This window comes from Neopsephotus bourkii, unplaced genomic scaffold (genome assembly GCF_033783945.1).
Source record: "Neopsephotus bourkii isolate Nb327-2 ecotype Australia unplaced genomic scaffold, CSIRO-AGI_Nbou_v1 NB_1780, whole genome shotgun sequence".
NCBI classification, from domain to species: domain Eukaryota; kingdom Metazoa; phylum Chordata; class Aves; order Psittaciformes; family Psittacidae; genus Neopsephotus; species Neopsephotus bourkii.
The window spans coordinates 7,360,266-7,372,868 of NW_026902254.1; the positions used below are offsets into that span (position 1 = coordinate 7,360,266).

Below are 12,603 nucleotides of genomic sequence, written 5' to 3' on the forward strand. Positions count from 1 at the left end.
TGGTGGTGCAGGGACTGCAATGATCTGGAAGTAATAGCATGTGCCATTTCTTTTTGTCTGGAATAGACAGCCAGACCCTGCGTTTCCCTCCCCTGAGCAGCAACAGCTGTATATACAGTGCGAGCTAGCGAAACCCTAACTGTCACTCCAGTCTTCCTCCTCTGCCATTAATCAGAAAACCTTGGGTGATGAGATTTCATCGAGATTAAACACTATATGAACACCACATGGCTCTTTCCAATGTTAATAAAACTGTGTGTGTTGGGGCACAGATCAGTTGCTTTCCTAGAGAAAAATGAGTAATATTTAAAAATACACCACCCCCAACGTTACACTAGATAGTGGTAGATTTGCTGGTTTTTAACCTCTACCCAGAAAAAGCCAGGGTACAGGAATAAGTATTAACTAAGAATTTTAATATTTAGACTACAAATAGCCTTTACTGTAGCTTTAGTAAGTTTTCATTGTCATTCATATTTATCAGGGACAAAACCAAGTGTTTCTTTGGCAGGAAGGTATAAAATGGGTGAAAGTCCACAAGTGATGTTTTTTTTTTCCAAGGCCATGGGAGATTTATTGCTTCAGAATTATAGCAGAGCAGTTGGTATTTAATATTGTGAGAAGCCAGATTCTTTATAAGTCATTGTATATGGGGCATCTCATCAGAGGTCAAAAATGACAAATTATTTTGTGTTGGAGTTAATAATCATCCACTATATGTTTGGCCTGTGTTACCAATTGCCATTAAATTGAACTGATGGTCCAGAAGGGAACTTCCTTGGGATGTAGGGAGTAACTGCTCCCTGCCCCTCCTCTCCCAACCCTGGCTGAGAAAGCTATCGAAGAAAGGGGCTGAAAACCAGCTGCGCTCTGAACATTGTATTTCTGGCTGCTATAATGCTTCTGCGAGGCTTTCAGCCAGCAGGTCAAAGAAAGGCAGACTTGCAGTGCTCGAAATGAGGAACAAAAGGTACAGCAGGAATAATGGCAAGGAAATGCATTTCTTTTTCCACAAAACCTCTTTAGGCTTTTCCTCCACTCTACAGCAGCATAAACACCTCTTGAAGATTTCACATACAAGACCCTCAATCTATAAACCCACATCCAAACTGCTAGACCATTCTCCTGAGGCAGCAGACACCTTTACATTGCTTCATTCAGAGCAATCTCCTTTCTGTGCAGGGGAAACCTGACCTGAGTTTGCACCTCTCACACTCCCCGCATTAATGAAATATTCCGTGGAGACCTGAAGTCTCCCAGGTTGCAGCACCTTGACACTGCTATAATGTTACAGTCAGCCTCTGCTGCTGGGCCATTGGCTGAGATGTGTATTTATCATTACCTTTCATTTATTCATCCTAGACTTAAGAAATGACCCCACCGAGTTTGCTGAGACCAGCTTCAGTTTGACAAGCCCCCATCTTCTTAAGAAAAAACAATGTCAGAAAATCCCTGTTCACCTCCAGTGTGAAACCACCTTGGGCTCATCACCCATCGGGGTGGGCCAAAGGAGAAATGATTGAATCTCTTTATATGACTTATAACGAAAACCAGTGTTCAGTTGGAATTCCTTCCAGACTTTCCTGATGTTGTTTCTAGTCACGCCACCTCAAATAACAAACACTTAAGCAAAAGTAGCTTTACTTTCTTGACTAATCCCATTAGCTTTAATGAGTCTAATTGCATGAGTAAAAATATGTACGTGCTTATCTCCTGGCAAGGTCAGTGCCAGTAATGAGCAGAAAAACAAATTGATAATGAAGCCATGAGTAACAAGAATGGCTAGATAGCTAGATTTCTAGAAAAAAAAACACCCTGCTGTCTGGAACATTAAAAATGAAACACCACTTGTTAAGATTAAGGAAGAGAGAGTAAATTCTGAACCAAGACTGACAATAAACAAAATTATACAGAAATTCTTTAATTAATTAGCATCTCTGACATGTCTTCAGTGACCTCCATAACACCTATAAGCTCATTACCTTAGTTATAACTTATCTGTTCAACCATCCATTTATACAAAGCTCATCAATACGATATCCAAGCACTAATGAACTTTAGTGACATTAAAAGGTCACATATAATGCCCTAAAAGAAAAAAAATCACAAGATAATTTTATTCACAAGTGTCAGCCACCCTGAATCTGAGCAATGAGATATTCTTAGGCAATTTGTATGGAATTTATTTTCATCAATTTCTGCCTGAAATACTCTTTCTTTTTTCGGGTGAGTATTACGGAAATGAGCTACAGAACAGCAGAGGTTCAAAATGGAGAGTTAGACTTAGACTAAGCCCACAACAGCTAGAATTTGTGCAACTGTTCTGGACAAAAGAAGTCATCCAAATGGATACCAACATGGCAGTATTACAAGATTATTTTTTAGGATTATGTGTTCTTTGACCATGCCTTTAGACTGTTTTAAAAAATACTGTGTTTCAGGAATGTGTAACTTCCTCAATGTTGTAAATAAAGCAACAGCCCCAAACCAAGTATTATCTTCACAGCCTGAGGCCATGGGCAGTCTCTGTAAGCCACTGAACACACAAAAATAGTTTAACTTCTTCACACAGGACCAGCACAAGACTTAACCATCACTAAATTCTCCAAATAGTTTATGCAGTACCTAGCTTTATACTCATCATGAAGAGATTAGTTTCCTAACTCCTCTCTTACCATAACTAGGAAAATTCGCGTGTGCACATATTTCTATGCAGAATTACAGGTTAAGATCTATGCTTCCTCCCATTTGACATAGCGTGTGGTTATGACTGTGACCTAGACTTTCTTAGGACATAGTAAAAGGTTTATAATGTCAAATAGATTTTTAGTGGTGGTTTTATCAAGGGTTTCTGTGCAGTTTGTGGTTTTCTTTTAGAGTAGGCTGCTGAGCTCTTTTTGTACCTTGTTATAGTTAGTCTGAAATTCCCTTAAGCACTGTATCCTGCAGAAAAATGTGTATAATCAAGAGCGTGGGCTTCTCTCATGTTTTGTCGAACCAAATGAATTTTATTCTTTGAGGGCTTTTCCAAAAACACAATTTACCTGAAGGTAAAGGTGAAGCATGTCAGCATACATTTTCTCAAAGAGATTCATGAATGGGAGAGCAGACTAGCTGAAAAAAATCAGTCACTGAATTACAGTCTTGGGTATAAGATGTCTCTGGCAGTTTAGATGGTAAGCTAATATGTCATGAAAATAAAAGAACTGCAACAGCACCTCTGGTTAAAAAGTTTTCCTCCACAAAGATATTTTCATATTGATTCAGAACTGTAGCATTGCAATTTCAATCTGTATTTATATATTAATAAAATAAATAAAACATCTGGAGCCACAGCCTAATCTTTGAATCTTCCTTTTGCTTTGTTCATTATTTGTGATTAATTCACAGTCTAACTGATGAGTTAAATCTTTCCTGTCCTCTTGATTTCAGTGGGATGCAACTTGGCAAACGCTGCTCAGAGTCAGTCCTACCAGGAGCAGACAGACTGAAAAGGAGCTGTATTTTGGAAGCAGAGAGATTTTTACAGTTTCTCCTGCTGCACTCCCTGTCAGTAATGACTCTCCAATCTTGGTTTAATCTCAGAACTGGTTTGGTGGGTATGCATGCCACAAGGTCAGGGCAGCGCAAGAGCCATGATCCTGGCAGCACCAACTTGTGCTCCGGTGAGCCTCCGCTCTGCTGGTGCCTGTGGCTGTGAATGCAGGGCTGGAGGTGCCTCGTGGTAGTGAGCAGGATCTGCCAACTCTGCCAATATTCTACTCTCCAGCTGATTCATAGGTTCACTGAAGTCTGGTGGCACTGGCAGAGGCACCCTGAGGATGGGGTGGGCTTATGGCACAACCCACTGCTACAGAGTACAGCTGTGTGTGGAGAGCAAGGCTAAGGGAGTAACACGGTGCCACATGTAACTGCTGGGCAAGCAACATGTGCATAGGAGGAGGAGCACTGTGCAAGAGAGTTTCAGAGACAGACTCTTTGAAGAGTCCAGTAAAATTAAGAATAAGAGAGATGTAGGATACTTCATGCACAAACAGAAAAAGACCTTCAGCTAATGGAAAATAAGTACAGATACTTTTATGGGGTAGGGTGAGGAGCAAAAATTTAATGCAGTGCAAAGTGTCTCAACAGTGTGTTCTAGAAAAGTATTTAAAAATAAGAGGTTACAGAAGTCAAACATTAACCTGTTCACATTGCTAACCTAAATAACCACATGATGATATTACTGTTAACCTCATCTTCTGTCCTCCTCTTCCTTTCTATTGCTTGCTATACTCACTTACTGCATCTTGTCTTTACATTATAAAAATGATCTGTGAAGTGACTGTACTTGTTTGCAAGGCAACACCAGTGAGGCTCAAGCCCAACTGTACCTTTTGGGAACTACCATACTAAGGCATACTTATACCTCAACCAGCATTAAGATACAGATTCAGACCTTCCTTTTGTGCTACCATCCTCTCTGAGGTAATGACACACAAGCAAAAACTACTGAACAGCACTCCTGCTGCAGACTGCTAACTAGCCCATCCTCAAGACAACATTGCAAATCCTCTGCGCTATGCTGAACAACAGCATACACTTCAAACGGCAGAGGCACTTCTGACATCAAGCTGCCCAGCTAGCAGCTTAAGCGATGACTTTTGTTGGCATGTGCACCACAGTTCAGATGTAAGGTATGTTTTGTGGGCAACTGCCTGTTTATTTTCTTTCCTAGACACGCGGTTAAACCACATTGTACATCCTGTGCTTATAAAATTCCAGCAGGCTTGTATCACAGTACCTACAACTAGAATGTGTGATTTACAGCACCAGATACAAACTGCAACATCTCAAGATAAACCTGCTGCTTATAGTGAAGATTCAGGTAACTGTGTGGTTCCACTACTTACAATGCTGTTTAAAGTCACTGGATTTTATAAATAGGTAGGATTTTACAAGACACAATATGAATTATTTTTTATAAGAAGACAGACTCAAATGAGAAAGGTACTCTTAGTCACCTTTTGTGTCTCTTACATGGCTGTGCTATGCACATAAAAGAGAGGGTGCTCCTACACAAATGGGTGCAGATCTGTTGTCTTCCCATTTTTCTCCAAGCCAGCAAGGCGGGAGAGAGCTGCCAAACAAGGAGCCATCCAGCATGTTAACTAATGCTGTGCCCAAACGAATGAGCTTAGGGGAAGCCTAGAGCTGAGGCCGAGCTGGAGAAAGTTTGGTCTGGACTGGTTGAACAACCTGTTGAAATCTTCTGCCTAGTGATCACACCTTGCACCCAGTGCTCCTGCTCCCATCTGCCCTTCCACTGTAGAGTTCTGCTCTAGAGTTGCTCAAACACTGCTGGCCAGCAACTCCTTCAGTACCATTGGCAAGACAAAAATCCAGGACAAAAGATCTCCTCCTTGTCTACACAAAGGGCCTGATCCCTCCTGTCGGCTCTTGCCAGGGTCCCCGTCTTTCCTCCGCTTTCCACCCAAAGTAAGATCCTTAGAAGAAAGATGCGCAGACCTGGCTCTGTCCACATCTGCATTTGTTGGTGAATCCAAAGAAGCAGGAGGTTATCCTGTCCCTCAGTTTATGAGTGAGAGTAAACTGGATTTCCTTCTTTAACAGCCTTCCATTTTTGAAGGCAGCTAATGACTCTGAGCACCCAGCTGGAGCCACCCAGCAAGGTGTCTGATGGGAAGAGTGAAGCCCAACACTTGTTGAAATTACATCCTTCAAAGGAGCCTCGCTTCTCCAAACCATCTCTGAAGTGATGGGCCTGATTCAGAACCCTTCCACCAACCTCAGGAGGGCTTACATCAAAGATCAAACTACTGATCTGCATAGCAAATGCAACGTTTTAAAAGCAGCAAACCTTATATTTAAACGTGTTTTCCAGCTCTGGAAATGCTTACATTCATTACAGACCAGAAAGCAGGGCTTAGTTCCCCAGGGTACCAGATGCTTTCAGTTTCCAATAGTCAACAGGACTTGCTCACACTTCACTATGTGAAATACAAACATAGCAGCAAGGAGATAAATTAATGCATGAACAATATTAAAAAAACCCACTGTGGTTTTATTATCTTTCCTTCCACTGGCTACTCATACAATTTCAGGCTATTGTTTTTGGTTTGAATAGTATTCCTGGCCTTTTGAACTACAGACTGTTTATCATCAAAAAGAAAAAAAGGAAAAAAAAAATCAGTGCTTATTTGCCTTATAATGTACTTCTGCTGGTGATGGAAAAGACTACAATAGTTTCTCTAATTATTAATTCTTTGAAATAACATAGCTGCTCCAGTATCCAATTAATCTGGTTATCAAAATGCCTTCTTTGTAAAATATTAAAAGTCTAGACAATGCAGATTATTGCGTGCTATATTTTTAGATTTTCCAGTTTGATTCAAAACACACTAAAAGAGGGGCCCCATCAAATGACCATCTAGAGACAGTCCATGGCAAATATCCAGAAACCATTCTTAATGGAATGGAGCGAGCATGAGCTGAGATCATTCTTTAGCCTTGGGAGGGAAGGGAAAAAAAAAAAAAAAAAAAAAGGAGAAGATGTTTTTAGGAAGAGATTTCCAAATAGATTATGAGCTGGTCTCTGCAAACAATACAGAGGATTTCCAGTATGCATTGTGCTTTTGCCGAGAACTGCACCTATGAGGGAGCCAACCAAAGTCTTTTTGAACCTAATGAGGAGGTGGAAATCACGATGGGGAAAGTCCCTTAATGAGAGCAAACAATAGCTGTTTGTACAGTGAGTAGAATTACAGCAAACTTTGTTGCCAAGTAATCTCTTAAAACATGATTTTACTCATCTGAGACATCATTCATTGAATTAATATTAGCAGTGGAGAACATATGTGGGAGAGAAACCCAAAATCACATTTACAGGATTACTGAAATGTTATCTTTCTCTGTAATTTGGGAGACAGCAGAGGTAGAGAGGTGCAGTAATATAAATTATGTGGGTTTTGGAATCTCAGCAGATATTTAAATCAACACTGCATTTGTGCTTGAAGTTGGATTGACATACTAAAGACAGAGAGGAAGTTGAACAGACAGGGCAGAATCCTTAATGTAAAAGGATTCATTTTCCAACATGGTCTTCTAATGGACAAACAGACCCTCACCTTGAAAACATGTTAAATCCAAAATGTGGGTCTTCTTCTTTTGCTATGTCAAAATGCTGGAGCACATCTGTAGATAACCTTCTGTTCCCGTGCCTCAACAGTTGATTTGAGAGGTCACCACAAGGTTTGCTGCATCGGTTCTTAGCAGACTCAACAGCTTGTGTTAGCTAAACAAATGCTTCTTGTGCTTTTGGTTGCAGATGACAAGAGGTATTATGAAAACAGGCTTCTCGTTTGGAACCAATTTTTAAAAAGTGATGGAGCATTTCAGTGTAAGAAATCCACTAGTGCTAATGCCCGTGCCTCCACAACCCAGCCTCCTACTCCAGCGTTTTTATTCGCTATTTGGAAATCAATTTATTTTCAGTTTCCCACTGTTTTCTGTATGGAGTCCTGTGCGAATTAATTTTTAACCTCGATAAACAGGAAGTGCTTAGTCCGTCCGTACTGCCTGACGGAGCCACCAGACACAACACGACAGGTTCCCTCCAGTCCATGCGGTCTGGCTTTCTCTGGCTATGGCAGGTAAGCGAAGCTGCTCGACGGTTATCAGCTTGGGGTTTTGTTTGACTCAAGCGATTCGTCTAAGCAGGCACTGACAAAACTTCCACAGAAGATCCCGTTTGAACTCCTGATTTTACACGAGGAAAAAGAACGTCTTCGTCTCCCCCACACACCACGTCGCCAGCCCGCTCACAGCGGCAGCTTCTGCCCGCACCGCCAGCCGCGCATGTGCGGCGCCCACATGCAGCACGAGGCAGGCGGCCCCACAGGCGCTTCCCGCGGGGTGGGGGGCGGAGGGAACAGCGGCGAGCTCCCCTCTCCGGCACTGGGGCCAACCCCGCAGGCTGTCAGTCACCTCTGTTCCATCCGCCCCCCCGCCCCGAATGGTTTCTCCCCGCCCCTCCTCGCCAGCGGGGGAAGACGCAGGAGCGAGACGCGCGAGCGGGTAGAGGGAATCCCTCAGTCTCCCGTCCTGCCCCCTGCCCCGCGCGCTCTGCTCTCGCGAGAGCTGCCGCTCTCACCGCTCTGCCCGCCGGCCAGCGGCGCGCGGCTCTCGCGAGAGCGGCTCGGTTCCCACGCCTCGGCTGTTGTGTCTGAGGGGAGAGCCCAGGCGCGGAGTGGGCGGTGCGCGCCACCTCCTTCCCTCCTCCCCCCGCCCCGCGCGTGTCTCACGGGCCCGCGCACGCGCGCTCCAGGCGCCGGGAGGGGGGGCTCTCTCGCGAGAGTAGGAGTTTTAGCGAGAGTTTGTGGAAGATGGCGCCTGTTGTGACAGGGTGAGTGCGGGGGGTTCGCGGCGCCGCGCCGGCAGCCGGCTGATTCTGGGGGTGGCGGCGCACCGGTTGCTCCACGCCCGCCCGTCGGCGCCTCGGCCGCCGCTCGGGGGAAGCAAGGGCTGCCCTTCGGATGGCCCTGGGGCAGGCCCCGGGGAGCAAACCCCGGGGGGCTGGGATCCCGCCGGGTGGGCACACGGGAGGAGGTTCCCCGCGCCTCGGGTGACAGGCCGTGAGCGGCCTGGGCCCCCGCCCGAAGGCACCCTGGTGGGGAGGGCTCGGCAGGGCTCGGCACTCCCCCTGCTCCGTTTCTCTCCGGCATGGGCACAGCGGTCGGGACTCTGTGCGGGGTCAGTACTTGTCCTGGCTGCTTCGGAGGGGTCCCTCTCTGAGGGCTTCCCGGAGAGCAGCGGGGACGGACCCGGGGCGGGCACAGGCTGTTCCTCCTTCTCTGCCGCCCCAGTTCAACCTGCCGCAGGAGGGGGACTCCCGGGCTCCCTCGGCCGCATACTGGGGAGCTGTGGGACAAAGGCTTTTGCTCCTGCAGTTTGGAGAAGTTGAGCGCAGCCTTTCTGCCCTGCCTGAGCCCCTTCGCACGGCGGAGGCTAGCTGGAGGCCCCTGGCCCGGCCCGGGAGCGGGGTGGCTCTGACACCGCCGAGCGCTGAGGTGGAGCGCTCCCGGTCGCGTCGAGCGCGGTCAGGCTTTCCGCTGCTGCTAGCAGGACACCAGTTCCCGCAGGCTGGGGGATTGAGGCTCCTTTTCTCTCCTTCCCGTGCACCATTCCCAAGGCTTTAGGGAATTCTAGCTGCCTTTCTCCAAATATTGCGTTGCAGCGAAGGGTAGCAGCCTCCCCACCCCGCTAAGCCACGCTGGAGTGTAATGAATGATAGTCGCCATCCCTTTCAACCACACTGGGTAATACTTAATCATGGCTAGCCAGCTGCAGCGTGTGTCACTGTAATAAGTGACACCCTGTTAGCCACCTACAGCTGATGAATAATAACAGATCCACTGCTGGTACACAGTATGCAGCCTCACCTGCAGTGTTACATTGCATATTGTCATCCTCACCACATCTTGAATTGTGCTGTTTACTGTAAATGCCGTGTCCTTAATTTTGGACTAGACTAAGCATATGTGACCTCCCTATATGTGTTGAGGGAAGGGACAGTCAAGAGATGAACGGGCTGTTTTTATATCCTACCTGTTTGTGCAAATGAAACCCTAAGTGGTGAAAGTACTGTCATGTCCTTCTACAACGTGGACCTTATTTTATGATTTCACAGTGTGTCTATGACCTTCTGTCTTCCCTGTGGGATTACATTGTCTACAGCATTGACTCTGTGGTTAGAGAGCAACAGCCTGCTTGGGGGTGGGGTGGAGTTGGTGGTTGAGCTTTTGTTCTCATGGAGAAGGTAGCATTATGGTATTTTGTTGTTTTGTTTGGCTGCGGTAGTGTTTCCAATTCCTCACTCTTGTTTGTCGAAAACTAAACTGAAACTTTTGCTTGATTTCTCCCCTAATAAAGGCAGCTTGTGGCTGATACACATTTTCCCAATTAAATGTTCTTCGGGCAAGCTAGTCTTATTTTGTTGTGGTTCCTGGAGTGTACTGTTTTAGAGGTTAGAGTTGAAAGAAGGGAGCAAATGCATTTAAAGTTTGCTATAAGTTTTAGTCTGTGCTCTAGTTAGCAGCTAAGTTTTTCCACGTTTCTGTTACTGTATTCGTCTGAATATTTGCGTTGTTTCCTTTTGTTTATTGATTATTACAGGTTTGTCAGAAGTGTTCTCATGTTTGTGATGTTACTTTTATTCTTCTCTGAGATCTGTTACAGCGTTGACAGTAACAATTGTAGATGATTTATTTATTAGGAAAAACAGCATTTTATTATGTTTGGAAAAAAAAGTGTATTTTTAGGTTTTTAATGCTGAATTTATTGTTCAAAACCTGTAAGTCGAATAATTCTCTGAAAAAGTAGTCTTGGTCAATATTTTTAACATTGGTAAAATGAAGTCTGTTAATTTTAGGTAATGTTACAGTTAGATTACATTGAGGAGTCTGATTTTATTTTTTTTTTATGTCCTGTGTTTGGAGCATGGCTCTGGTGCTGAGCTGTCTTTGTTAATATTAAAAATAGATGTTACTTCAGTAGCTGATTTTTATTTTTTTTTCTAAAGAATAAAACCAGTTTTCTTTATGTAAAAGCTGACTTGCACAGGAAAAAAAGTTCCCGAAATTAAAAAGCTTAACTGAAGAAGGTAGTATGCAAATACCATGTTGTATTTTAAGGGATAGTTTGCAGTTCTTAGTGGTGCTCAAACTTTGAGGTAAAGGATATGGCATTTCTGCAGTCAGTTTAAGCTGAACGTAAAAGTACTACGATTTTTTTCCTGCAGAAACTTTCTGCCTAAGCCTACCTGATAGTACATAGGTTTAGGCTCTGTTGGAACGGAATAGTAGGAATTTACTGCAGTAATTCTGGAGGCAGTCAAACTGCATTTCCAATTTCTTGTTTGTAGCATGTGGCACACTCCTGCTACTTGCATCACATCCCATATCCATGGTGTGATGGGACCTGTATTGCACAGGAGCAGACCTGTAATGAGAAAGTACACAGAAACATCAAACAAATAACTGAAAATGATTTACTAACTATTTGAACCATTTAAAATCAAGTGGGTAATTTATGGCTGGAATAATAAGATAGTATTTTGGGGTTTTGTGGAGTATTTTTGTTTTGCTTCTGATTGATTTAGGGAAACATCACTGTAAGATGACAAAAATGAAAATGGTTTTTAATTAGAGAAGCATTTACATGAGTGCAAAACATTTTGTTTTAAATAATTACTGATACTACAGAAATGCATATAGGCCTCAATTTGAAACTTTCTGTGCACCACCTAACGCAACCATATCTGTTCCAAATAACTGAATTTTGTGTCACTTTACAGTGACATAAAATATGGAATAGTGTCTCTGTAGCCTGAGATGACCTGATCTTTAAAATACTAGAAAGTAACGCAAGAAGCTATTGAAAAAAAAAACAAACCCACAAAAAAACAGCAGCCAAACCACCTTTGCATTTCCTGTGCCACCATACAAGTGATCAAAATTTTAGAAAAGATAGATAAAAATGAGAAGTGCTAGGCATTGGTTTGAATGCTTGATTGCCAGTGAAGACCTCTGTCATCGCAGTATAAAGGATAGTATTTGGATTATTTTTCAGACAGGTTGAGAAGCCTTGAAAAAGATGAAATAACTGAGTGAGCTTGTCACTGCTAAGATGTTTTCCATAGGCACTGTAAGTAGACAGTTGTTTTAGTAACACTTTTAAAAGTATCAGACTATTTGAATTATGTGTCTGAATTAGTCATCTGTGGCTAAGAGGTGTTTCCTGACCCAAAATATTTAACGATATAAGGGTAAGACACAGGAGAATATCTGGCATCAGTGCAGTGAATTTTAGCATAGTGGTCTAGGTGTGCCAGCCATCTGGTTGGTTGGTTTGTTTGTTTGTTTTTAGTGAGCGCTATGGAAACATTTGTAGGTGTGTTTTGGAAGAATAAGGTGCTGCTTTGTGGAGAAGTTCAGAGACGAAAATATAACAGTTGATTGAAACATGAACCTCATCTATGTCCTGATTAGTAATTTTGGGATGAGGGCATTGACCAGTAAGGGTCTTGAATTAGAGAGCAAACCAAATGCTGCTCAGGAGATGGGGGATGTAGGGGAGACTTATGTGATCTGACCTTAGGCTATAAAAGCTATCTAGAGAGTAGCATTCAGAATGAATAGAACAAGGTCAGCTCTGGTTTTTGAAAGATGAACAGGGATGCTTTGCTAGTTCTGATATAAGCTGCTGTGGTCACAGGATAAAATTTAAGCTACTAAAGGGCTTATATTAGTGATGTGGTGGGCATTTCCAAGATATGAAAACCAGGTTAATTCTAGGACCGATACAGAACCATAGTGTGAGGGCTGATGCTTAGTTTAGAGTCCCCAAAGTTAGTGGCTTGCAGTAGCAGAAAGGGAACTGAAGCAGTGAAAAAGACCTGTGTTTTGACTACCCTGAGCTGATAGTGAGGTATCTGTACGGAGAAAGGTGCAAGCTGGGGTATTAGCTTGGACAAACACAGGAGGTATGGAGTAGAAAGCATGTTGTGATTAATGTCAGGGAGTTAATAGTTTGATTTCAGTCCTG

At 43.6% G+C, this 12,603-nt stretch overlaps 1 protein-coding gene across 4 annotated transcripts in view; it reads left to right on the plus strand.

Annotated features, from left to right (window-relative positions):
* RBPJ (recombination signal binding protein for immunoglobulin kappa J region) overlaps positions 1–12,603 on the plus strand; it is a 143,405-nt gene that overhangs the window by 79,435 nt on the left and 51,367 nt on the right. The window contains exon 1 of one of the 4 annotated variants that reach the window (XM_061379951.1): positions 8,237–8,404. The exons of 2 other annotated variants lie outside the window; for them this stretch is intronic. In XM_061379951.1, coding sequence (XP_061235935.1) covers positions 8,385–8,404 — 20 coding nt within the window. In that variant the 5' untranslated portion in view covers positions 8,237–8,384. Of the gene's footprint in view, positions 1–8,236; positions 8,405–12,603 lie in introns of those variants that run through there. One more of the 4 variants, XM_061379953.1, reaches the window with a different exon arrangement.